The 27,801-nt window shown below is 41.3% G+C and overlaps 1 protein-coding gene across 2 annotated transcripts; it reads right to left on the minus strand.

Annotated features, from left to right (window-relative positions):
- Positions 1–7,140: 7,140 nt before the first annotated feature.
- On the minus strand, positions 7,141–27,122 carry VPS26A (VPS26 retromer complex component A). 2 transcript variants are annotated; one of them, XM_051982558.1, is made up of 9 exons: positions 27,020–27,122; positions 20,652–20,801; positions 17,206–17,281; positions 15,897–16,053; positions 14,509–14,673; positions 13,421–13,527; positions 12,436–12,504; positions 11,210–11,352; positions 7,141–8,794 (listed from the first exon to the last, which is right to left on the minus strand). In XM_051982558.1, exons 1-9 carry the CDS (start codon positions 27,020–27,022, stop codon positions 8,681–8,683), a joined length of 984 nt encoding a protein of 327 aa, XP_051838518.1. In that variant the 5' UTR covers positions 27,023–27,122; the 3' UTR covers positions 7,141–8,680. The 2 variants fall into 2 exon arrangements, with proteins under 2 accessions (XP_051838518.1, XP_051838517.1); XM_051982557.1 differs by lacking the exon at positions 27,020–27,122 and adding an exon at positions 26,844–26,968.
- Positions 27,123–27,801: the final 679 nt, after the last annotated feature.

Here is a 27,801-nt window from a genome sequence, read left to right on the forward strand (position 1 = left end):
GTTTTTTAAAGCCAGTTGTATTCCTTCACAATCATATTCAACCACTTGTTCAGCCATTCCCCATTGATGAGCATCCCCTCAATTTCCAATTCTTTGCCATCGCTCCAATTTAACAATAGTCTCAGTTCTTTTAGGTGATTTATCTTGTAATTCACCTATATTATTAAGTTCTAGATCATTCATAACAAACAGCAATAAGGGAAAATAATTGTCTTTCAAATTTAAACAACTTTCCTTCTGGGCTACAGAGGAGTTGATAGTTACACTAGGTGATCTTCAAATCAAAAAACTACTTGCCAGGCATGGAAGATAAAATTTTTACACTTGTTTCAATTCTGTTTAAGAACTGGCTATTGTCACTCTTTGGAAGAAAGGAAATTATAATAATGTGCTTTTTGTGTATAAATTTCACAAAAGTAAATGCTAAAGAATTGTAATCTAAAAAGTCATTTATCTGTTTCTCTTAGCCTTGCCAACTTGGCCAGAATTTGAAATTTTAAAATAGTAAACCGCTTACTACCTTAGGGGATGTACTGAACTCTAGAAACACAAAAAGCAAAAACAAACAAACAAACAAAACCCAGTCTCTGCCCTCAAGGAATTTACAATCTAATGGAAGAACTGTTTTTAAGTTTTCAACAGAAAAAAGAAATCACTCTTGCCTGCTCTTAAAATTTATCTCCCATTAAAGAAAAGATCAAAGGGTCTTTTGAAATCCCTGTTTATTGGGAAAGAGCATTTAGGATCAGAATTGGATCTTTTACACTTTAGAATTTATAAAAAGAATATGACTAATATGGAAATGTTTTGCAAAACTACACATGTATAACCTATATTGTCTTCTCAACGAGAAGGGTTGATAGGGAGGGAAAGAATTTGAAACTTTTTTTAAAAATTTGAAAATTGTTTTTTCATGTAATTGGGGAAAATAAAATAATAAACTTTTTAAAGAAATTGTAAAAAGGTAACACCTGATGCCCCTAGAGATAGTTAACTCCCAATAAGCACAGACTTAGAGCAATCTTTCCTGAGATTCTCTCCCCTCCACTCCTACTCCTACCATTTACCAACAAAAGCCCTACTGGGCCTAATTAGTTTCAGAACAGGTTAGAGCCCATAATGACTACTGACTATTTCACTTATGACAACTACTCGAGTTCTGTCCGAATTATGTCCATATTTGGATGGCAGAGTCATTATTTGGCAAGGGAATAAGAGTACATCATAATTAAGATTGCTGACTAAGTTGGAATTGAAGTTTGTGTCAGCCTTATATCATTATGATGAGAATCCTATTTGAATTTTACATTAGCTTAGAAACCAAACTGAAAATTTAGATAGGAAGGGTTATCTTAACAAATGACAGATTGACAATGAGACAGACGATTATCTTGTTTCTTTGTCCATGGAAAGCTAGGTGAAAAGGCATTGGGTTTGGAAAAATCTTAGTCTTACCGACCATTTCACACAAATAAAATATGCCTTCCAGGTGAAACAGAGTCTTCTCAAGCACAAGAAATAAGGCAAATAGACAATACACAACTACAACAGATTAACCTGTTTGTAGTTTTCTCATCTTAGAGAACAAAAGTGAAACTTTTTGATTTAAATTTGCTAAAACATGCGCTTTCTGTATTCCTTTTCTCTAGTAGTCCAACTGGTAAAAATCACTTTTTATGCACATACTGGAAATCTCTTGAAATTGAAAATCTGTGATTGCCAAAGTTACAGGAATTTTCAGGATCCTTGCTGCCGGCTGCACAAAGAAGTCTGCATAAGACACAGATACAGATTCACTGCAGTTTTTTTTGTCTAATCAGGTTGACCCACACATCAAGAGGTGATAGACATTTGTACCTCAGTTCTGTGAGTGATGGTCTTTTCTCCTGAGCTACCAGATCCAAAGGGTTTAGGTAAGAATGGTACATTTTTAGGAAAATAAAAAAAGAGGCTCAAGCATTTACCAAGGCATTTAGAATAGATAGTGCTCCTTGGTCAGTCACTTAGTTAATTAACATTAGCTCCTGCTGTGGGCCTTAGCAAAAGAAGAGTTCCTGAAATTAGTCTAAGATCTGAATTTTCTTTTTGTAAATGTTTGAAAAGTGTTTGAAAAGAAGGAAAGCACCAGAAGAGACATTCTTGTCCCCGCAAGGAAGACATTCAGTACACTCTGTCACAGAAAATAAAGAAAATCACAAAAATGGCATTAAAAGGAGTCATATTCTCCTAAGAATTCATTTTTAACAGGGACCAGGCACTGTGCTAAACTCATGAGATACAAAGAAATAATAGCTCATAGCTAGTTTTTATGTAGCACTTTAAGATTTGCAAAGCACATTTCAAATACTTCATTCAATCCTTGTAACATCTCTATAAAGTAGGTGCTGTTATTATTCCCATTTACCGACTCTCTTTGCCCACAATCACACAGCCAAATAAGTATCCGAGGTAGGATTTGAATTCAGTCCTTTCTGATTTCAGGAAAGACAGAAGATGGCCCCTGCTTTTCATGGAGCTCACATTCTATTGGAGGAAACAACATGCAAACATGAATATATACCATGAGATAAATTGAGGGAAATGACAAATGTCAGAGTTAGTGAAAATGAAAATTTATCTTTTTTTTCTTATGCTCATTAACCTCTCCAGTTAAAAACTCTTACTCTTTAAGGCTTTAAACATAACTGAATTGCCTATTGCCTATCTGTATCTGCATTGGTGCAGAGAATTTCTGCACACCAGCAGGGTCCCTGTCCAAACGAAAGTCGGCACTATTAGCCCATGTCTCCGATAAATCTGCGCTTTCCATTCCATTTACTCTCCATTTCACTCTTACTATGGGGTTACCATTGGTTCGGATGGCCATTTCCGAGGCATTTGCCTGACATTCCCTTTCTCAGAAACCGTCACCGGTTTCACATTGGGGCAGCAGAGTATCCACAGACGGGGCATCAGTGGATCTTTACTCTTGATCTTTACTCTCCAAGAGGACCATGCCTTATACCCAAATCACTCTGGCTCTCATTGATTGGCCAACAATAGATCCCAGTAAAACCCCAATTGGTCATTGTTGGGGTCCTGAAATCCCGAAAATCCTTCCCTTCCCTGAATTTTATTTGTTTTTGTGGACAGGGAGAAGAAGCTATTCCTTGTGTCAATTACATAATCTTAATCAAAGAATCCAATTCTGACAGTGAACAGCTGGATGGATTTTAAGATGGGAAAGGGGGATGGATAGATGGGCCAAAGGAATTGACAGACTGCTGACTTTTTTTATGAAGACAGAAAATGGTCAAGATGCCCCAGAGTTTGGAAGCTGAGCGAGTGTTGGTGCTGTCTGGAGACCATTTGTGTCGTGGTGGTTGTTAAATCATTATAAAGCAGTTGTGAATGAGTATTCATAGCAAAATCAGGTGACCCTAAGCAATGTAGATTTTTATCCAGTCAGCTGCAGAGGGGACGGCTTGCTGCCCCTGCAAGTCAGGAGATAAGAGTTCAAGCCTTGACTAATTTTACCAGGTGTGTGTGACCTTAAGCACATGAACAAGCTTCCATCTTCTGAACCCAAGTTTCTTCCTCTGTGGAATGAGGATGTTATTATTCACAGGACCTACCTTCACCAGGCAGGCAGCAAAGAAAAACACAGGATCACTGTGAGGAAGATGCCTTGTGAGCTTCAAAGCTCTGTATAAATGTTAGGGAGGTCAAAATTCAAAAGTAGATTTCATGGAAACTGAATGGATGCCCATCAGTTGGAGAATGGCAGAATAAGGTATGGTATATGAATTTATGGAATATTATTGGTCTGTAAGAAACGATCAGCAGGAAGAGACTTTCGTGAACTGATGCTAACATGAGCAGAAGCAGATCATTGTACATGGCAACAAGATTATACGATGATCAATTCTGATGGACGTGGCTCTTTTCAACAATGAGATGATTCAGGCCACTTCCAATGATCTTATGATGAAGAGAGCCATCTGCATCCACAGAAAGGACTGGGGGAACTGAATGTAGATAACAACATAGCATTTTCATTTCTTTTGTAGTTTGCTTGAATTTTATTTTCTCTCTCATTTTTCTTCCCTTTTGATCAGATTTTTCTTGTGTAACAAAAATAATTGTATAAATATGTATGCATATATTTTTACCATGTTTAACATATGTTGGATTACTTGCCATCTGAGGAGAGGGTGGGGGAAAATCGGAACAAAGGTTTTTGCAAGGGTCAATGTTGAAAAATTATCCTTGCATGTTTTGAAAATAAAAAGCTTCAATCAAAAATATATTTAAGAAAAAGAGTTCAGTATGGACCCCCTTTTTTTTTTTACAAGTCAACATAAATAGGCACCAATCATCTCCCCAATTTTTTCTCTGCCAGAAAACAGTTTAACAGCCATTCTAGCCCAGTTTTTATTAAATTAATAAAATTTTTTCATCCTTTTAAGTTGGATGTCAAAAGGTGAATAAGTACTTTGTAAATAATCCTTAAAGTTTTTAAAAAGCTCATTAATATGTGGTTTCAAGTGATAGTGAAACCTCAAGAATCCCTGATTTTGTTCCGAGTCTTAGAGAATGTTTTGGCCGTTCTTCTGGAGTGGTTGTGGCCAAAGTCACTCAACCTGTGCTGAGCCTTGTTGATAAGTCTCTCCAAATTTGGCCAGACTGTGCAGGTCAGAACTTTGAAGGCTGGTCCCCTCACCTTTTTGGTCAAAGGTGAAGACCCGCCACAGAATGGGCCCATTGCTTAACAAAAACATTTCTTTCTGCCCCCCCACCCAGTTTTTTTTTTTTTTTTTGGTTTGTATTTTTTAATGTTTTTATTATTAAAGCTTTTAATTTTTAAAATATATGCATAATTTTCAACACTGACCCTTGCAAAACCTTTTGTTTCAAATTTTTCTCCCTTCCTTCTCTCCACCCTCTCTCCTACACAGAAAGCAATTTAATATATTTAAACATGTGAAATTTTTCTATACATATTTCTACAATTATCATGCTGCATAAGAAAAATTAGATTAAAAAGGGAAAAAGTGAGAAAGAAAATAAAATGCAAACAACAAAAATGAAAATGCTATTGGTGACTCACACTCAGTTCCTCCAGTCCTCTCTCTGGATGCAGATGGCTCTCTTCATCACAAAACCATGGGAACCGACCTAAATCTTCTCATCGTTGGAAAGAGCCACTTCCATCAGAATTGATCTTCATATAGTCTTGTTGTTGCCGTGTACAATGATCTCCTGGTTCTGCTCATTTCACTCAGCTTCAGTTCCTATAAGTCTCAAGGCCTTTCTGAAGTCATCCTGCTGGTTGTTTTTTACAGAACAATAATATTCCATAACATTTATATAGCATCATTTATGCAGCCACTCCCCATCTGATGGGCATTCACTCAGTTTCCAGTTTCTGGCCACTACAAAAAGGGCTGCCACAAACATTTTTGCACATGTGGGTCCCTTTCCCTCCTTTAAAATCTCTTTGGGATACAGACCCAGTAGAGACACTGCTGGATCAAAGCCACAGTTTGATAGCCCTTTGGGCATAGTTCCATATTACTCTCCAGAATGGTTTAGACCAGTTCACAACTCCACCAATAATGTATTGTGTCCCAGTTTTCCCACATTCCCTCCAACATTTGTCATTTTTTTCCTGTCATCTTTGGCAATCTGAGAGGTGTATAGTATCCCAGAGTTGTCTTAATTTGTATTTCTCTTCCAATAATGATTTGGAACACCTTTTCATATGACTAGAAATGGTTTCAATTTTTCATCTGAAAATTGTTCATATTCTTTGATAATTTGGAGAATGGCTTGAATTCTTACAAATTTGAGTCAATTTATATATTTATGAGGCTTTTATCACAATTCTTGAATGTAAAAAATGTTTTCCCAGTTTATTGCTTCCCTTCTAATCTTGTCTGCATCGTTTTTGTTTGTATAAAAACTTTTTAACTTAATATAATCAAAACGATTTTGTGATCAATGATGAACTCCAGTTTTTCTTTGGCCACAAATTCTTTTCTTCTCTGTAATGGGCCAGAACTATAGAGAAATATACTTGCAGCAAAGATTCTTACAACAAAGTGTTAACTCAGTGGAATTGATGAGATGATGGTTGTCTAGTTTAGTGTGGTGATTAATAGTTCTTTAGTTCAGTACAATTGATTTAATCTTACAACAAATAATGGTTCCTTAGTGATATGACTGGCTTATACTCAGTATGAACTATTGATTTAATTGTAATAGAATACATAAACTGGGGATAAACTCAGCCACAGAGGAGAAGACTTGACCAGCCTCAAGGTGGCTCTCCTGCCTTCATCACTTCTCCTAAAGACCAAGGACTGGGGCTGGTCCCAAGATCCTCCAGAGAGCTAGGCTGATCATTACACTTCTCCACAGACCTGAGAGGTAAACTATCCTATGTTCTTCTAATTTGCTTATAACAACACTCTTGTCTAAATCATCAACACATTTCGACCTTATCTTGGTATATGGTGTTAGATGTGGGTCAATAACTAGTATCTGCCATACTAGTTTCCAATTTTCCCAGCAGTTTTTGTCAAATAGTGAGTTCTTATCCCTAAAGCTGGTGTCTTTGGGTTTGTCGAACATTATTTTACTATAGTTACTATTATGTCTTGTGAACCTATTCCATTCATTGACTATTTTTTTTGCTGAGGCAGTTGGGGTTGAGCGACTCACCCAGTCACATAGCGAGGAAGTGTTAAGTATCTGAGGCCAGATCTGAACTGTGGTTCTCCTGACTTCAGGGCTGGTACTCTATCCACTACACCACCTAGCTGCCCCATTGACTATTATTCCATTAGCAAACACTTTTGATGACCACTACTTTATAATTTTTATTATATATATATAATTATAACATAATTTTAGGTCTGATACAATTAGGTCACCTTCATTTGCATTTTTCATTAATTCCCTTGGAATTCTTGATCTTTTTTTCTTCCAGATGAACTTTGTTATTTTTTTCTAGTCCTCACAAACATTTCAATAAAATTACTCATTGTCCCAGAAAGGGGTGAATTCGGGCAATCTCAGCAACATGACAAACTCAGAGCTCCCATCTAAGACACAGTACTGACCAAGCCCCGCAACAGCTAACAAAGGAGACCAGGCTTCTTGAGAATACAGCTATTTTTAATCATTCAAATAGCAGCTCAATATCAGTTTCAAATTCTTTATTATACATGGTTGCACAATTTGAGGCTGGTTAAATACAATCAGTTTTCAAAATCTTTTCAAACAGTCTCTAGATTATTACATGCAAGTGACCATGAAAATATTTGGCATTTTAATTTTTGTTTTTAATTTCTGAACAGGCACTTACATGAGGAAAAAAAAAATCCATCTGTTTCCACCCCCAGACATCTACATTGAAAAGAGATGTTTCTGGAGCATAGGAACCCAGAGAGCATCTTCTGCAGTAAGAGAAGGTGGTCAAAGTGACACCGGAGGAAAGCAGTTCTCAGACAGCACGACCAGGGACTGCGTTTGGTCCACTGACAAGGCTAGCACTGGCGTTTGTCAAAAGTCTCGGGTGGTTCGTGACCCTTAAGTGCAGGTGGCTTCTGTGGCTCAGACAAGAGCAGCGCCTCCGCCACGTGGATATATCGTGGATGTATCAGAAACCGAACCCAGTCCCCAAGTGCACAACCTTAGAGAGTCTTGGAACCAAGGAGGACTCAAATTCAACATGAAACAAAATTAAGACACAGACACTGTATGTGTTTCCTAGAGAGGTTAGTCAGCTTGTAAAATCTGAGTTTTGACTGGCCAAAGCTGCAGCTTGACAGAAGGACGTTTAACCAGCTACAGATTAGAGACGATACAAAGCTCACCCACCCCAACGATTGGGAAGTTTGGGAATTAGCATTCTCTGCACAGACAGCCAAAATTTCCCTAAAACTTAAAATAAAATGCCTTAAAGAATCGGGGGAGGCGGGAGGGGAGAAGGGGGAAAGAAAAAGAAATCATATGAAAATTAGAAATTTTAAAATACAAACAAAACACACTGCAGAAAAACTACTGTGGTGCCGATGCAAGAGTTGAACAGACTAATGGCAAAAAAGAAAATTCTGGGAATAAGATGGCAATCACCCCATCCTGTTACGGATCTCTCTAATGGGAAAGGTTGTAAGGAAGTGAGCAGAACGCCCCGGGGCTGGCAGTCTCAGGACAAACACCCTCAGGACTGAACAAAGGTCCCCAGGGGATGGCTACACCCCGAGCAGCCCCCAAAGCTTCTCGGCCATTCAGTCTCTCTCACCATCTGCCCATCCCGTGTTCTGCAGAGAATGAGAGGGAACCAATGACATGGAGATGGGCGGGAAGATTCCTAATCTAGCCTAGAAAAAGAAAATTACCAAATGCCAGCCTACACATGGACATTCTTAATGTTTAAGCTTACACATATCTGAGTGCATGTGATCAAATCAAAGTATGAAGTTTAAAAAAAGACACACGGCAGCTCGAGGAAGTTCCAGTGTTTCAGAGAAAGCACTTTGTTTTTAACGATGTACACCTTGGAGACCGGTTAGTAGTGCCACAGAAGAGGGGAGCGGGGGCGGAGGGAGGGGCCTTCAGCCTTGTCCTGCGCAGGCTGCCACCGCTGGAGCCCACCAGCCTCCCCTGCCCCAACCCCTTTCTCCTCCTCCCTTCACATTTCCGGCTGCTCAGCAGATGCCTGCGGCTCCGGAGGCTCAAAGCGCTGGTGAAAGTTTGTCCTCGGCTTCCTCAGCTTCTCTGGAGCTTTCCTCCATAAGATGATCTCCTGGTCAAAAAGAGACAAAACACCAGCATAAGCACGCTGTGGGGGCAACTTTCTACCTGAATCACCAAGCATTTATGAAGCATCTACTGTATACCAGGCACTGTCCAGAGAGACAAAGACCCAGAACGAAATGGTCCTTCCTCTGTAGGAGCTCACGTTCAAGGGAATGGAGAGGACTGAGCCATGGAGACTATCAACACTATGGAATACATCTGAGGGAGGGGGAGGGCGGAGAGGAGAGGAGGAAGGGCAGCTAGATGCACATTCCATCTTGGGGATGGAAGAGGCACAGAGACAGAGCTGGCATGTCACCTGCCAGGAACCAAAGGAAGCCAGTCTGGAAGCATCCTAGCAGGAGCCACGTCTGAGGAGGCCAAAGGTCAAAGTGAGTTATAAGGGATTCTAGAAGGGGGAAGAGACATGGAACTCAACCAGAGTGGGGATGATGAAGGACAGGGGTGATGGAGTGGTCGGGTCTGTGCCGAAGGGAAATCTCTGGTAGCTGTGAGGAAGGCCTGAAGCAGACCAGTGGGTGGTAGTTGTATGGAAGCGTTTGAGTGAAAGATGTTGCCATAGAAATGGAAAGATTTGTCAACTGACTATATGACTGAGGAAGAGTAAAAACAAGGATAACAATTAGGTGACGACTTAGGCTGGGAAATGGAAAGAATGATAGGTCTGAGAGAAAAGAAAGAACTCTGTTCTGGACACAGTGAGCATGGGACATGTACAGGTCATTCAGTTAGAAGTGTCCAAAGGGCAATTCAGGAGTGAGAGGTCAGGGGTGGAAAAACAAATCTGAGAGCCAGTCACCTGCAGAAAGATAATAATGAAACCCAAGAGGCCGGTGAAAGCCTGAGAAGATGGGATGGTTAAGAGAAAGGTCTTTTTTTTTTATTTATTTAAAGGTAGGAAAATTCAAGTCAAGAGGAAAGAAGCAATAAGTAGGGAAGAGACTGAAGATTAGCTGAGGAGGGTAACTGATTGAGAAGACAATTTGCCAGAGACGATGAAAGGGGATCTCGTCTTCAACACCAAGCCTACCATTAGCTTAAATCCAACTTTAGTGACATAAAATCAAAAAGAACTAATTTTAAAAAACAACATGCCTGTTATGGCCCTCTTTATCCAGCCTCCTACCTGCCTTTTTAGCATTATCTCTTATCGCTTCTCAACACTTACCCTTCCAATTTAGCCAATTTGGTTTACTTGCTGTCCCCAGATATTACCCAGACTTTCTGACCTCTTCCCTTACCTCAATCCTCTATATCAGGGAATAAAATCCTACCTCATCCATAAAATCTCACATATATGCTAGACTATGCTGATTTTTCCAGCTCTGAACTCTTTCATTATTTATTTATACTTAGAACCATGTAGATGATAAGGCTCATTTGTTAAACAAGTTACAACTCCCTGAGGGTTGGCCTTCAAAGGCAGCACAGGGACTCACTCCAAGAATACTGCCATTACACAAACATTTTTGGAGTTGCTGCTTTATTAGAACTGATTTTAGCTTGAAAGCCATCCACAAAAAACCCAATTTTGCTACTTTTTGTTTAGATTTTGCCATCTTGACTAGTTAGATCACTCCACAGTTGATAAAACTTTCTTGACTGACTGACTTATTAGCCTTTTCTCCGAGTCCAATCCATTCCTCAAAAGATGGAAACTGTTAGTGTTGAGACTGTTCATGCTCTAAAGGCAATTTCCAAATTGGGGCTTCAAAGACTTTTTGAGCAATGGCAGCCAGCAAAGCTTCACACCTGGGGTGCCGGCTAAAGGCATTCTCATATCACAACGGCCTTGACGCCCTGGTAACTGTCCTCCCAAATTCTCTGACGTTCTCAGAAGCCAGCATTCATTTGTCATATACTTGTTTCATTCTTCTCCTTTGCAGTATGTTCAGCCCCTTTCCTCGCCCATATTAGATGATTAATAAATACTTGTTCATTTTGTCTTCATAAAAGACTACAATTCCCAATTGATAGACTCTGTATTTGCAGATATAATTCACTTCACGTGAAGTAATTTTCACTATTAAAAATCTGGAGAAAGCCTATTTAGGGTTCAGACTAAAAACATACACCTATGAAATTAGCCATTTTATGGCTGAAATAAAAGCCCAGCCATCAAGATTGCGCTCTACTCTGGGCTGAAAAATACATCTGATGGATATATATCCACCACCTGAACTAACTGCAGCTACACACATTCAACAGCTTCATTTCTACACTGAAAAATAAAGTCCCTGATTTAAGTGGCAGCATCTGAGTCAAAACTCTGTTGAATGGATGGATGAACCTGCACTACTTTGAATGAAATGAACATGGCATAGTGCAGGCCCCCGCAGTGCTATGTTCACTTAACCCACCGCCCCCTCCCTCTGAAATGACCATGAACAAGATACCGTACCTGCTGTTTGAAGTACCGTCTGTCTTCCTCATCCACGAGAACCAGGTTCAAAAAATAGCGTACTGAGAATTTTTTGTTCACATCTCTCATTGTTGGAGTTGGGTCATATCCCGCTAGAAAAAGTCTTATGGGAATTGATTCACCTTAAGAAAAAGATAATTATTTTTTGTTGGAGAAAAATAGTCATGAATAATGTTATGACATAAAGCCACATGTCACCCAGGACTGGTGCCTCCCACGGTACTAATACCAAATGAAACACATGTGCAGGCTGAGACTGTTTCTATTAAATTTACTTTAAACAGGAGAACCAAAATGTCATATGCACTCTGTGCTGGTTTTGAGGGTCCAATGACCCTTATAACGAGCCAGGAGAGCAGGGCAGCCAGCTGCTAGCTTCTAGGAGGGGCTGTCACCCACACTCCTGGCTCCCCATCAAAAGCATATCAGGCCCCTACTTTATTCCTGCACTGGTGCCCAAGATAAAGGAGAAAATGCTTCATCCATGTGTCACATGCTGCTCCAGCCCGGCCCCCCCCCGCATTCGTGTCTTAATGTTCTCCTTGGGCAGCTCCCACTTCTAGGTGCCAGCCTCCCCACGGGGAGAAGGAAGCTTGGCCATTGCCAGTAGTGGATTCTCAGCTTGACTTGACGCGGTTGGTTTGGTCCATTACAGTGACCCAGACGGCCCATCACGACCTAGCACTGCAGCAGGCTGAAGGAGGGAATCCCGGCACCATGACTGACCAACCAAGCACAGAATAGACACTCCCTTCCTAAAAAGGTCCATCTCTCCCTGCCCTAAGTCCCAGCTTGCTCTGGACACTTCTTGGTACCTGGGAGCAGGGCTGACTGAGCCACCAGCAGACTTGTCTGATCATCTTAGGCTGCTCAAGGAACCCTTAGAAAAGGGGGTTCAAGGATGTCAAGTAATTCTCTAGCCCCCAAATGCCCATCATAATGCTTAGCACACAGCCACCTGAACAAGACTGATGAGCAGAGTGCTGGCCCTTCACATGTCACCCTTCATCTTTAGTCTCTTATGGATAGGAAAGGGAATTAGGATGCAATCCAGGACTGACTCTCAGGAGCTTTGTGCCAGTTGACGTAAAAACAAAGATTACTTCAAAATCCAGGTCTGAGGTAGATGCTAAAATCATAATAAAATCATTACCATTCCTTGTTTGTAGCCAAAAGAAAAATGAAGAAAAAGAGAAGCAAGTTACCTTTGACTGGTGCCCCATCCATGATCTCATACTTGGCAATGGTTTCCGTTTCGGTGGTGGTGCTGGGCCCTGGTCACACAATTGCAAAGGCATTAATTTGAACATCTCCAAGACATACACCCCGCCTCTTGCCTCACACTTTCCCATTATTTTAATTAATCCGGACAAGTCAGCACTCTCATTTTAGGAGGAGCCAGCCTTGGACAATATTCTTGGGCAATAACCACATGTGGCCTGCAATTAATCTGCTAATGAGATCATTTGTGTTTTGCTCCAAAAGTCAATACATCTTTCCTTCCTACTATTAACATTTCTTATCGCTATGCAAGCAGTCATATAGAAATGATAAGAACTATTCTAAAATTTCCCTTCCACACACAAAGCCATCTTCCCTCAGATTTTCAAAGAGATATCTATTCTGACAGAGGAAAACTGTCCCACTGCAATTTGAACACTCAGTTCCCTCTGATTTATGCCAAGTTTTCCATCTCACTTTCCTATCTGCCCAAAAAATAAGTCTCTGAACCCTGACATTACACTATAAGGACCAAGACTTAGAAAACTAAAGATGGACACCTAGAAGCATAACATTCAACTTAAATGTTTGATTTTAAATCACAACTTTTCCAGGACAGGTTCCATCTGCTTAAAATAAGAACAAGAGACCTGCAAGAAACTGGAATTATAACTACAGCTCTTGAAAAGTGTGACAGGGTTACCTCCCATTCTTTTTCAGGAGGACAGCAAACCAGAGAGAGGAAAAACTACAAAGAACTTTATAGCAAATTAAAAGTCTAAGGATGACTTAGCTTACAGTCATCAGTATAAGTGGCAGGATCTAAACAGAAAAGCCTACCCGAGATCCTTCTATTTTAATCTTTGGGCTACCTTTGTTAAGACGGTAAATGAACCACATTTAAGAAATATGCATTGTACACTTATCAGATCTGGCAGGACACTTAGCTGATGAGTATTTTTAACTTACCAATTCCTGTGATCTCCTTCTTTATCAACTGTAATTCCATATGCTGAATTTTTATTCTTACTAATAAGAAATAAATTTTTCCAACAATCACATCCTTTAAATGATACCTTTGGGAGGGAAAGGATATATTTTTATAATTAAGACATTAGGTTTAAGTGTTAACAATCTTTTTCTATGGTATATCTTTATCATTCCAATGAAAAACTGTTATCACATTTTGTCTTGACAAATTCAAACCTGGAAATTTCAGTCTTCTTCAGTCTACAGCAAATAAAATTATGTAGTCATATATTTAAACATATAATACTTCATACATAAAGCAACAAGGAGAGAGCATTTCATTTCATCTCCAAGAAGATAATGTTAAGTGATATTTAATATTTAAATTCACAAAGCTGCTTTAATGGAAGGCAGCATACTGCCACATTCAGGACAACGGACTTAAGAATCAGAAAAACGTAGTTCAAAATGCACTAAGCTGGCCCTGCTGGCTGGCTGTATGACTCTGGGCAAGTCACCCCATCTTGGTGCTCCATTTCTCTTATCTGTAAGGTACAGGGTAGCCTCAATTTTCCTGACCTAAATCTATACTCAAATGATTTTTATTTCAGAAAACTTAGTAACTTAAAAGGAACATAGGTCCAAGGAAGGCAGATGATTTCTCTTTCTGGAGTATTTATATAGTAATTAATAAAGTACCATATTGGGATTGCCCAGCTGTTGAATCTACTGGTTTTGGGTTTTTTTTGCAAAAACAATTTAGGATCAGAAACTCAGCTCCACTGGGCCTTTTTCTTTCTATTACTATTCTTCCATTATTATTTTTCCTTCAAGGAATTCCATATTACAAGTACTTTCATGATTAAACTAAAACATCTCTGCATAAAAAGAAGCATCACATAAAACACCTTAAAATCAGGGCTCCAAACCTCCTCTTTACTATTTCTAAACATTAACATGTTTATACCTCCAGAGTCTGACTAGCTTTCTAATAGTTCCCAATCCTTTATTTCACCCTTTGATAACTGACATGTACCCCAAAAGTCATGAATTCTGTGGCAGCATACTTTTGGGGAAGAGACACTCACTTGGATTTATTATATTCAAACTCTATGTGCAGACAGTCTTCGATGCCCACCTCCATCTTGATGGAGTTGTTGACGTCTGGGTAGGTGGCCAGCTGGTGAACAATAAGATCATACTCTTTTACCAAGTCTGACAGTCGTCTGACTATTGTCACTTTAAGAAAATACCTACAAAGTAAATGGGGAAATGAGTTAACATTTCCTAGGAGTCATTTTAATATTCTGAATCAAGAAAACCACTGATGGGAATTCAACCTTTATGCCCAAATCTTGCCAGAATTATTTTAGGCTTAACAGAATTTCTAACTTGAGAATTTATGCAAAATAATGTGTTAATGGTTCCAAAAACTGAGTTATAGCACCCCCTCTGTAGCCTATCCAGATCTTCCCTTAACTCAGGTTTCTAACATTTTGGATGAATCTGAGTAAGGAAAAATTGTGAATAAAAAAAGAAAAAGTTTAAAATTTGAATCAGAAACAAAATTGGGAAGCTAAAACCAAAACAGTCACACAAAAGAGGAGTGATTTTTCATTTTATGGAGGAAGAACAACACAAAGGAATAAAATTGGACAAGTTATCAGACAATATGAAATACCACCCTATCACCAGCCATATCAGAAACACTTGTGAAGCAGAAGATAACGTAAGAACCCAGCAACTCCTGGGCTTCCACCTCCAGATTAGGATGCCAAAAGCATGGCGGCTCCTCTCTGTGACGTAGTCCTTGGAGATCTAGGAGGTCTCTCCCCACATCTCCAATTTCTTCCCTAAACCTCTCTTCAATCTCCCTGTCTCCCTGGCCTGCACAAATTCTTGGGAAAACAAATTCCCTAAGTTACTTTAAGCACAGCCCGATACAAAAAGTGCTGGTCTTGGGTGTCAGAAGGTCTAGTTTGAAGCCTGTGACTTTAGCCATGCTACTGTGTTTCTTTTCTCCTCTGTTAAGACAAAGAGGCTGGATTAGATGACCTTCTGGGGTCCACTTAGGCTCTAAATCAGTGCTCTCCTGGGAGCTAACTCACTATGTAATGGAATACAGTGTCTGAAAGGTCCTAAGACTTCCTTCCTCGTGCTCCAAGGATGACAACTCAATCCAAACTGTCACCTTCCCAACCAAAGAGCTGAACTATAATTCGAAGTACTGGGTTTGTGATTCTGAAAGCTTTCAGGATAGAACAAGTTCCTCCTTCCCTTGAGCTGTATTAGCTTAGGCCTTGTCTACAGCATGTTCTATCAGTATACCATAACTGTTTGACTATAGCAGAAAAGAGAGAGAAAGACGTGTAAAAGACTGGCCTTAGATAACTTTCTGATTTTGACTTTTTTTTTAATTAATAGGAGCTCAGATTTAAGACCTCGCCCAGTCCCAGGCGTGCAGCGACATCCATACCTCAATCGGACATTGGCACCAATGTAGGATTCATATGGCTTTTCAACCTGCATAAATTCAAAGTCATAACTTCTGCTTTGTGTCAATTCTCCAGGTAAGGCCAATTCTTTCACTAGGTTTACAAATTCATGAGTATTACTCTTGTCATTGAAGAGTTCTAAGAAATTAAGAAAAAAAGAAAGCAACCACATTATTTTAAACACCAACTTCATAAAGATTACAAGTGTTACCTCCAATCAGTCCACTGGGTCTTTCCCCACTTTAACAAAAATCTGAATCAAATTCTTCTTCACTATAATAACTGCCTAACAAAAAAATCTTATTCATATTGCACAAATTTTAATGACCAACACTATGTAAAAATGCCTCCAGGGATCTCATATTGTGATAACGTGAAAAAATCACCAGTAGTTATCTGAAGTTATTCTTTCAGGTCACAAATGGCGTTCCTCAAGAAATCAGACAACCTTGATAAATCTATTACATATTCAATACCACGAACAAGATGCCACAGAGGTCAGGAATATAATTTTTCTCTTGTAGTTAAAAATACCAAACAGGGAGGAAAATAATCTCTAATTTTTATTCTTAAGAACTAACAATATAAAAAGGTCCATTACATTGTGGAATTGTAACTTAAAAGTATGAGGGGCTTTACCAAGTCAAATGTCACAACACAATGCCACTGGGATCTGGGTATGAATAGGGCTAGTGAGGTGACAGCTGCTACCACCGGCATCAATTCAAGGATTCGCTACTGCAATAAATAAGAAATTTGGAAGGGAAAACAGGCGGACACAGCTTCAAGCTATAAACGTTTAGATACTACTTTAGAATCCAGCTTTTAAGAAATTTGGCCGATGTCAAAAAAAAAACCTCTTCTTTTGAATCTTGCCTATTCAATTGTGTTAGGTGAAACCGGGGAAATCTGAGTTCCAGGGAAACATGAGGTGACGAGCCCAAACAACATGGGGAGCAAGTGTAAGGGGAGGCTGTTGTAAAGCTTTAGTAAGTTACTTAATGTCCCATTTTCAAGGCTGGTGGTGAAAACACCTTGTTTCATTTTCAGTAACAAAAACCAAAAATTAATCTCCAAGTCTAAGACCAGGATTAGGAAGACTTGTTCTTCTTAAAATGATATTTAGCACATTACAATCTGTATCTTCTTTCCACAACATCAATTCTCATTCCACTGAGAGAAGCATGAAATCGGTCACTTAAAATTCCAACATAAACCCTCCTCTCATTCTTGAATGACCAAAAACAAAACAAAACAAAAACAAACAAAAGATAATGTTTTAAAACTCACCAATTTGGCCTACAAATTCAATTCTAATTCCTTGGTGTTCTAGCCTCTTTCCAGGTTGCTTAAAGGCTAGGTTTACCTGCCAAGACATAATGTTTTAATAAATGTTAAGGGGACACCATCACAACCAGCTTTTTCCAGGGCAAGAACATATTCATTTTCATTTCTTTTAATACCAAATTCAATTCCATGTCTGCAGCAGACTTTGTACCTATTCATAATATATAACTGTTTTCAGAAATATCCAACTTGCTTTTTTATCACCAGCATCTTCCTCCTTCCTTCCAGTCTCAGAGAAAAGGGGAGATGAGGCCCCCAGTCTTTGGGCAAATAAAATAATAATTAAGCACTTCCATGTAAAAGGTTTCCGTGTGTGTGTGTGTGTGTGTGTGTGTGTGTGTGTGTGTGACACTATCAATATAGGGCATCAGCAATTCCGTGGGATTTTTGCCGTTAGGCTGAATTTGCCACATTAGATCAATATATAAAATACATTCACTGCTCTAACAAATCAGGAAAAGAGCTCATCGCTCAATACACTATTTATGAAACTTCTCATATAGAATAAGGGATTTAAAGCTCCAAGGGGCCTCAAAGGTCATCTCGTGCAGCTCCTTGACTTTACAGGGGAAACAAGTCTGGTTAGACTTGCCAAGGTCAAGAATGATAAATTGCGGAGCCAGTATCTGATCCCAGGATCCAGTGCTCTCTAAGGTGTATTCAATCCTTGGGATTTATACAGGGAGAAAGGTCCCTCTGGAAAGTAATTAAGACAAAAACACAATACCAAACTCTACATTGGACAACCCGTTTAATAGATTCTGGTGGCTCCTAATTACCTTCCAAGATCAAAGATGAAATTCTATGGCTGGTGTTCCCAACCCACCCCCCCACACCTCTGCAGTCCTACACCTCCTCTTCAATACAGCACCCCTGGCCTTCCCCACACCCGAGTGCCTCCCAGCTCGAAGCACTTTCACTGGCTTTCCCCATGTCTATAACATTTTCTCCCTTCTCATTTCTGCTTCTGGCTCCTTTCAGATCTCAGTTAAAGGCCTATTTTCCCAGTCCTCCCATTCAGCTTATATGTACATGGTCATACATATCTTGTCTTTCTCATTGGACTATAAGCTCCTCAAGAGCAGGGATTACCTCGTAATTTTCTTTCGTTGCTTCCCCAGCCCTCGGCACAGTGCCCGGCATCTAGCAGGCCCTTAATAAATGCTTTCTGACTAATGCTTCAGGATCTCCAAACTAAATCTCAAATCATTACCCCAAAAGCACTAACCCTGATCACCCTAATAAAGGAAGCAATAAGATTGCTTCTTGTTTTGGTGAAGAGCTAAACTCACCCGTCATTAACTGCCCATCCTCTCATCTAGGACTTAGTCCTCTGGACCACTCCAAAGATTTAGACAAAATAAGAACCATCCTCAGAAGAAGAAAACTCCCTCATGCCACATGAAGCCACGCTTCACAGTTCAATGAACTAAAAGAACCTGGGTGGCTTTCCTCATACCACTCCCTGAAAATCAGCCAAGACTACCCAAGACATGATAGAAGGGAAGCCGAGCACACTCAGTCCCCTACCAGGGCTTCGAATTGGTCCAGCCACTCTTAAAATCATTGGGAAACCAGCAAGTGCCACTAAACGCTTCACTCTCAGTCCCTCCCTGGCACTTCCCCACTCCCCCTGCCCATTTTTAGAATATTTTCCTTCCAAATGCATGTAAAAACTATTTTTAACATTTCATTTTTTAAAATGCCGAGTTACAAATTCTCTCCCTTCTTTTCCTCCCCCTTCATCCCCCCCGAGGCTGCAAGCAATTTGATACAAGGTTATATATGTGCAATCATGCAAAACATACTTTCACATTATTTAGTATTCACACCCTTTGACAAGAGGTCCCATTCCTGGGTCAGATACGTGCCAAGATATATGTAGCAGTGAGGTATCAAAGAACTAAAAACAAATGTGTGCCCATCAACTGGGAAAGAGCACAAATGACGGGAAGGCAATGGAACAGAGTATTATTGGTACAGTTAGAAATGATCAATCCTAGAAATATGGAGAAACATGAGAAGAGATGTATGGACTGATGCAGAATGAAGACAGCAGATCCTGAAGAACAGCTCCGCCTACAACAATGGAAATGAAAAGATCACTAAACAAAGGAAGCAGCATTCTGAGTCAGTTAAAAATCCAATGATCCTGGAGAACAGATAATAGGAGAAAAGTCACTGGCACTGTAGCCATTGCTTGAACACCTTTGTTTCAAGGGAGGAGTAGAGACAGATGGTATTTAGAGATGATAGTGAGAAAAAAAGAAAGGGCATCAAAGCAAACAATTTTAAAATAAACCATATTGGAAGCAGTTAGGAACCTGACAAGAATCATTATCATGAAAGATTCTGTATGAACACAAGTGAGAAGAAAGAGAAAACTCACGCTCTAAGAATACTTGTTCAACCCACTGAAAATTCAACCACTTCCCTTCCCTGTGCCCCCTCCACAAGGTTCACTCCAGCATCTCCTGAAGAGAAGACGGACAAGCAGACACCTAGTGTCTTAGATGGAATCCTTCCCTGGGCCTCGGTTTTCTCATTTGCAAACCAAGGATGACTACGCAGTTGTCTGCATTTGGGGCCTTCTCTAGGCTGGCCTCTTATAGTCAGGGAGATGCTCCTGGATGTTGGGCCTCCAGGAGCAGACTTCAATAGCCTTGGCTTGACTCCCGACACCAAGATCTAGTACCCACCCCCTGACTTTGTTGCTTGCTCTTCTGCAGGTTCCTCCATTTCTTAGATGGGGCTATAGGTGGTACTGGTAGAAAAGATCATGAGGATCACTGAGCCAATTCTGGCACTTGGTCATGTGTGTCCTGACCATCCCTCGCCCGTCATCCCGGATTAGAAGTGATCCTGTTTCTGAACACTAAGGTAACTGCAGAAGGGAGGGTGGGGACAAAGGGAATGCCAGCTAAGCCTTGATAAAAACAGAGAGAAAAGGAAGCACCAACAGAAATAACACAGAGAGCATACCACAAGGAGTAACCCAAATCTTGTGGAAATAAGGCTTAATGGGCCAGGCTAGGAAGTCAGAGGACCCAAGTTCAAATTCTGCTTCAGTAGTTTGTAGAACCTTGAGAAAGAATCTTAAGAATACCTAAGAACCTAAGAATAAAGCCCTCAGTTTCTTCCTCTGTAAAATAAGAATACTAAACTAGATAACCTTTGATGTCCTTTTCCTATGAACCCCTTCAACTATTTTACTCTAAGCAACTTAACCAAAAAAGGGTAAAATTTGTGCTTAAAAATAAAAAGGTTTCAAACGCACTTCAAAATTCCACTATTTTTAAATCTTTTACAGTCAACATGGAACTATAAATGCTAATATCCTCCTTCTACCAGATGGTGAGTAGAATTCTGGTCCCATCCCAAGGATTTACCTTTCCGGAAACAGATTCGCCATCATAGAAGAGATAATGTTTTTCTACTTTGCCATCTTCAGTTTTCATCTCCGCCATCTTCCGTGACTCCCCATCGTTAAGGACAACATCAATCTCACAGATGGGACCAAAAAAACCTCCAAGAAAACTCTGAAATGAAAAGAAAATCATCCTAATTACTAACAAATGAACAGTTTCTCTCACTAGCAAAGTTCATAATTCAAATTGGATCAAGTTATCCATCACCCCCATGTACCACAGAGATTAAGATTTATGCGGGTGAGCTTAAAGAACTGGTGAGAAATAGAAATCTGTAATTAAATAAAACAAATATGCTGTAACTGAAACTTTTAAATAAAATGTATCTATATGTCAGTCTTTTCTTATTGAGGGAACATCAAGAGTTGTATATTACTATGTAAAGTAAATAAAACTGCATCCTGAGTAAAGTAGGACTAATTTACTTTCATGGGTTACATTTTTTAAAAAGATACAGAGGGTATAAGTTTATTTACTTGATGACCAATGTCAAAAATTAATACCCATGGACATTTGGGTGTCAAAATATATTGGTGGGAAATGAAAACAACATTAGAGCTATTCATCATTTTTGATTCTTGGCTTTCAATTGAGATTTTAAAACCTTTTGTCTATAGATGTTATTTTTTTAAAAATTGGTAAAAACTGAAAGCAAAACAATTGTGTTCCAATAACAGAAAAATCAATGAACTAGACATAAAAACAATCATCAAGAAGAATGTTCTTCACAGGAAGTAACAGCAGCATAATGGGAAAAGTCTGGGGTTGGGAGACAGGAAATAGCATTCTAGTCCCTGTAACTAGTTATGCGACCCAAAGAAAGTCACCTGTTTCCTCATCTATAAAACGCTGAAACGGCCTATCTTTATGCAGCATCATAAAAGACATGTGAGTAAAGTTTACAGAAAGGTACTCTATATCTAAGTAGGTAAGGATCAAAAAGAATAAATGCTACTTTCACAGCATTATTTCTGCCTACATATTTCCTTTACACTGATGACAAGGTTTCCCTATATTTCACAAGATTCCTCAGTCCCAGCTTATAGCATTATGCCCTATTAATGAGCCAGCTCTATTTTAATATGGAAACTGGAAGGCCAGTTCTAGGTTGCAAGTTGACAAAATTTCACCAGAATTCTGTGATGCTAGCTAGAGCCTTTCTAAATAAATCTACATTCCAAGATAACATTTTAAAGTAAAAACCATATGTGAATTTTCATGAAAATTGTGCTGTTACCCAAGAACTAAAGAAATGAATGTGTTTAACAACTATTAACCAGAAAATATTTTCAGGAATATAAAGACTATGCCCAGTACTGGGATGATAAAAAGTCCTGTCATTCCCTATCTTCAAGAAGCAAACAATCTAAACAGGAAACCAGTTCAAAGACACATAAAAACATAAGGTGACACCTAAATGTCACAAGAGTTCTTTCCTTCCATCAGACTGACCAATGAACTTGACAACTTTTTGTTGTGATGAAGTTCGGAAGATCCTATCACAGTTCTAGAGCTGAAAATGACCCCAAGGGTCACAATATCCTTCTGTTGGGGAAGAAAAACAGACCTGGGATATATTTATATAACTTGTCCCAAATTATAAAATGATGAGCTCTCAATCCCAGGTCCCTGACACAACCCAGGTTCCTTCAGCACCTACACACACACACACACACACACACACACACACACACACACACACACACAGCTTAAGCTCTCAAACTCTCTGCAGCAGCATTCTGAAAGACTTCCAAGATGTCTTCCTACAACTTCCAAAATCATATATAGGGATGACCAATAGCTATTTTTTTGTCTTGACTAATTTTACAAACACATCCTTTCAATAAGAGATATGCCTCTCTTTAAAAACTTTTCTTTCAAAACCAGACACTAATGAAAACTGTTCATTTACTAACCAAATTAAAACATATCTCAAAGTATTCTTGGTATTTAAAACATTGTAACCTGTACTTTCTAATAATATCTTGGCTTTGGTTACTACAAGGGAAGCTGAGATTACAATCACTTTTTTACATAAACCTAAACTAAATAATTACAAATTGTTTCTCCCTTTCTTAAGATTTCTGGTAACATTTGTAGCTGGATATATGATTTCAAAGTTCACTAAGTACTCAATCAGTAAAAGTAAATAAACTACATTAACATAAACTAGTTATGAATCAAAATGACACCTTAAAAACCTCAAGAGCCTGGCCAACTTTCTAATTAGTTAAGATGTTGCTGTCAATATACCCCACCCCCACAATGTCCTTTCTGAAAGAATTTTCTCTCGCCTCCTCACACATAAAATTCTAGAGCAGTAAAAAGTATGAAAACTGACAATGTCATGAAAATGACCAGAACCTTTGCCCAGGGCTGCACCTATGCTAGGGACTCCCCATACAAGGCCTGCAAGAATACATATTTTCTTGTATGTAGAATTTTCTCCACACTCTAATAAAATTCAGCATCTACAAAATGCAAAATATTCCGATTTGCATGTATGTTCTAATTCCAAAACCCAGTCTGTATTGGGAGGTTGCAGGATTTAGTCTTGTTCAAAGAAATTGTCTGTTCCTGAGGCCACATCCAGGAGGACAGACAGTACTGAAGACTTAAGCTTTAGGATCCTTTCATATATGTTAACTGAGTGATCCTGAGCAAGGAACTTAATTGCTCAGTTTCTTCATATGAAAAAGGATGTATTCTACTTAATCATAGCTTAGCTGTTAAGTAGCATAGCAAACCTTAAATTTAAAACAGTCTGAAGCACTGATGCCTCTCTTGAAACCAGCTTTCCCCACTCCAAGTCACTAGCTTTTCACACATGCAGCTGTGTGACCCTGGGCAAATCACAAAGAGCTTATAAGAGAGACATTAAGAGAAAAAAAGAAGCTAACTAAAATCTACATCATTTCAAAGCTCAGTTCTCATTTCTGCCTCCTCCCCCATAACAGAGTGGGAGCCCCGAAGAGCTCCGAGTTGCAAGAAAAAATTCCTGATCCAAAGAATCTTTTCATCAAGCTTTTCCTAGAACTCCTTTGGAGATGCACCTCTCCAAAAATAGGATCATGGGCTTCAGAGCTGGAAGGAACCTTAAAGTTCATTCTGTCTAACTCCAATCAGAGCCAATGGAGGGCCTGACTGAATTTTCCTGTGAAAGTCTAATTTTGGTAGACAGATGAAGAACCAATCTTGTCTCTCCAGAGATGTAAACACTCTGTAAGAGAACGGATAAACAAAATGATCTGTGCGTAAGGAATTGAGGAAGGAAACTAAGTGGAAATTGTGTTTGTTAAATGGGCTCGGATGCCTCCATGCAGACCGATTAGAGGCTAATAGACTATTGCTGAAATTACAGAAGGCTATTTTGAGATCCTATTTGAAGCTCAAAGAAACTATACAAAGGCCCCAGACGAAGCCAGCTCTTTCCAAGTAAGTACTGGTCCTAAGCAAGCTTGTCAGCAGCAGAGGAGGCAGCTTTCAGAAGCAAGACCAGACTTGAAGACAGAGTAACTCAGAGAGCAGATAAAACATGAGCAGGGACAGGAAAGTGTGGTGAGCCAATAAAGTTCTAAATAAATGTAAAGTATTATTAAATAGAGTACCTGGAGAGGAGCCACTTTTACAAGTCTCTTCCCAAACTACACCCAAATCAATGACTGGACTCACTCATGAACCTCATTCTGAAGCCCACTATCCCGCACAATTTTGCAGACACACCATCCCAGGCTCAATTTTAGCTTTCTGAATTTGTGAGTCCTCAGAACTCCATCCAATGAAAAATGACAGATTAGAAAAACTCTCAAAAGTCACAGAGTAGACTGAATTTACTTAGTAAAACAAAAGGGCTGATCTTAAAATTTTCAAAATTTAAAAGCTTCAAAGTTTAGTTTTTAAAAGCAAGCTATATGTAGGGCTTTGAAGAGAAGGAACACTGGACCAAAGAGAAACATTCTAGGACCGAATGAATGAGAATAAAGTAGAAAAGGAAAGGCAGTAATCCCCCCTTCCCCCTTGCAGGGGGGGAGGGGGGAAGAGGGGGGGGGCAAGAGATTCAGGAAATAGTAAGCTTAACACTGCACTGAGACTTCTGGGATGTCCTAGTCACTGTTAGAACCATCCTGCCAAAGCTCAAGGACAAATAGTAATCCAATCGTTCCTTCAGGGAATGTACCTTCTTAAAGGGTCAGATGTGTGTCAGATGTGTGTGAGAATGTTTTGTATAAAACAAGATTGTATAAAGACAAGATTAGGTGACTTTTTTTTTTTTTTTTGAAATTAAGACTTATAGGCATTACCTTACTATCATTTTCAATATTTAATAAAAGGGAATAAGCATGTCCTCTTGTTCAGTCATGTTCAACCCCATTTGGGGTTTCTTGGCAAAGATCTTGGAGAGATTGGCCATTTCCTTCACCAACTTATTTTACAGAAGAAGAAAACTGAGGCACACAGTTAAGTGACTGCTCAGGGTGATACAGCTAGCCCTGATTAGCACTCACTTTTTCTGACTCCTTGCTCGATCCACTGAGCCATCAAGTGCCCATAAAGTTTTGTATTTGATAAGCCATTAAAAAAAAAAAAAAAAAACCCTACACCTATCACTCTTAGTCATTATATTAAAAGGGATATTCCAGAAAAATCCCAACCTTCCATGGGAAATTTTTCCCAATCCCCCTTTCTTGGAGGGTCCTTCCTTCTGCTGATAATTTCTGGCAGAAATCTGCACAGTTTGTGTAGTACACTGTTCACACGCTGTCTCCCCACTAAACTGTAAGCTCCCTGAGAGCAGGGGCTGTCTTGTACTTTTCTTTGCCTCCCTAGAACTCAGCACTGTGGCTCACAAGTACTAGATACTTGTTTACAGTTTGAATGTTTACAGGATGAAAAGGTGAGGGAGAACTCTTAAAACACAACAGAGCAATTTAAGGACAAGGAGGGTAGGAAGGTGGGGAGGAAGCCAAGCCCAGAAGTAGACGAGCACGGTGGGAAGCCGAAGGAGGCGGCCTTGGGTTCAAATCCCACCTCCGAGGACTTTGGGGAAATCACCTCCCACCAACAGTTCAGTTTTTGATTTATGAAATGGTTTAAGCTGTAAACGATTACGTTATCTTAGTTTAACAGAAAAATTCAAGCAGTGACATTATGAAGGCAGGTAATTTACAGCCAGCTAAACAGGCAGTTTTTAAGTCCTTTGGGGCATCCCGGTATCCTTTTTGCTGCCCATGGATACAAATACCAAGCCCTTTGATAAGACAGCCCCGCCTCAAAGCAGAGCCACAACCAAGGAAGCTTTCTCGGGGAAAGAAAGTGTCCCCGTCTTTGGAGCCATTTCCTCCTACCAGACTTCAGTTCACACAAGTGGGCCATGGAGATCTGTTCGGAAAAGCCTTCGCCAAACGCGTCTGGCCCTCGGGTGCAAGGCTTCTGCTTCCAATTTTTAGCCTATTTCCCTCCTCCGCTGTCAGTGGCCCCCAGCTCGGCCAGACGTCGCACCTACCCCCTCCGGGACACGGGCCATCTCCCCGCCCGTCTCCGGGCCTCGCTTTAACGCCTGCACGGCGCCCCCTCCTCACCTTTGCCTTTTCTTAAACCCTAGTTTCTTTCAAAGCTCAAGCAACACCTCCTAGCCCAGGACTTTCTCGATCCTTTGCTCCAACGGCTGGTGCCTTCCTCAAACATCTGGGGTTGGTTTGCCAAATTGTTACATGCACGGGGTGTCCCAAAGGTCCCGGAGCAGCCGCGCTTCGGCAGCGCACGCACTCCTCCCGTGTGCACGCGTGTATTTCGGTCCCCAGTGGTTAAAGCGGCGCCAGGGCGCTGGGCAGGTGCTGGGCTCCTCCCTAGCAGCCCCAAGCCCAGGACCCCAGGATGCGCCCTGCCCACGACCTCAGCTTCCTCCCAGTCCAGACTGCTCGACGACCCCCAAGAATCCGCCAGGACCAAGGTCCGAGGCACCCCGCAGCTCGGAATGAGGACTCCAAGGTCCCAGCCCCATCCAGGAAGCACTTATTAGGCACCTCCGGAGTGCTCGCCGTCCCGGGGCTCTTCCAGCTTTGCCCGATCCGCCCGTGCCTTCCCCCGTCACTACACCAAAGAGGCACCAGCGGAGAAGTCCCGGAGGGGGTCCCTCCCTGCCCCCGGGGCTACCTTGGGGGGGGCGGCGGCCAGGAGGGCCCGCAGGGGCGGGGAGCCCGCGGGCAGCCAGGGGGCCCAGAAGCGGCCCGGGAAGGGCAGCGGAGGCCCGGCCATGGGCAGCTCCGCCGCGGGCTAAGTTGCGGCCGTTGGTCCCGCGTGCCCCGCGCCCGGCTGCGACGTTCACTCACCATGGTCAGTCCCGCCACCGCTCCGCACGCGCGCCCCGCACGGAAACCGCGAGCCCCGGCTCCCTCCGCCCAGCGGCGCCCCCGTCATGTGACCGCCGGCCGCCCCCGCCAACACGTGACCCCTCCGGAGAAGGCTGCGCGGGGGCGGAGTCCTTAGCCACGCCTCCCACGGCTGGGGGGCGGAGCCGGAGCCAGGACCAGGACTGACGTCCGCAGGAACAGGGGCGGAGCCACGGTTGGCAAACGCAGGGCCGGGGGCGAGGCCACGGCTGACGTCCGCAGGGCCTGAGGCGGGGCTAGACTTGACGTCCGCAGGGCCGGGGGCGGGGCCGCGCCTGGCGTAGGCCCTCCCTCCTCCAGCCCCGCCTTGGGGAAATGTGGCTTCCTCCTCCCTAACCCTGCCCCACCCTGGGAAGAAAGTTGTTGCCCCTCCCCGCCTGCCCTAGAGGTCTCCCCCCGGGGGGAGGTGGGACTAGGGGTTGTTTGTCCGTCCGCCTCTCTGGACGGTTCTTGCTCCGCCTTCCTTTGGAGCTCCCTCGGCCTCCCCCCCACACACCTCTTCCACTCCTCCCTCCCCTGGGGGTAGGTGAGTCCTCCCCCACCTCTCCTCCCGAGAAAAGTAGGTCCCCCTCAGCGTAGGTTCTAGAGCTAGAAGGGGCAACCGAGGTTCAGGGAGGTGAAGAGACTTGCTAAAAGTCGCAGAATTCGAATCCAGCTCCTCCGAGACAGTGTTTCCCGTTCCCCTCGCCTCTTCACCCCCTGCCTCCCTCTCCTCCTCTGGG

This window comes from Antechinus flavipes, chromosome 2 (assembly GCF_016432865.1).
Source record: "Antechinus flavipes isolate AdamAnt ecotype Samford, QLD, Australia chromosome 2, AdamAnt_v2, whole genome shotgun sequence".
Classification (NCBI taxonomy): Eukaryota; Metazoa; Chordata; class Mammalia; order Dasyuromorphia; family Dasyuridae; genus Antechinus; species Antechinus flavipes.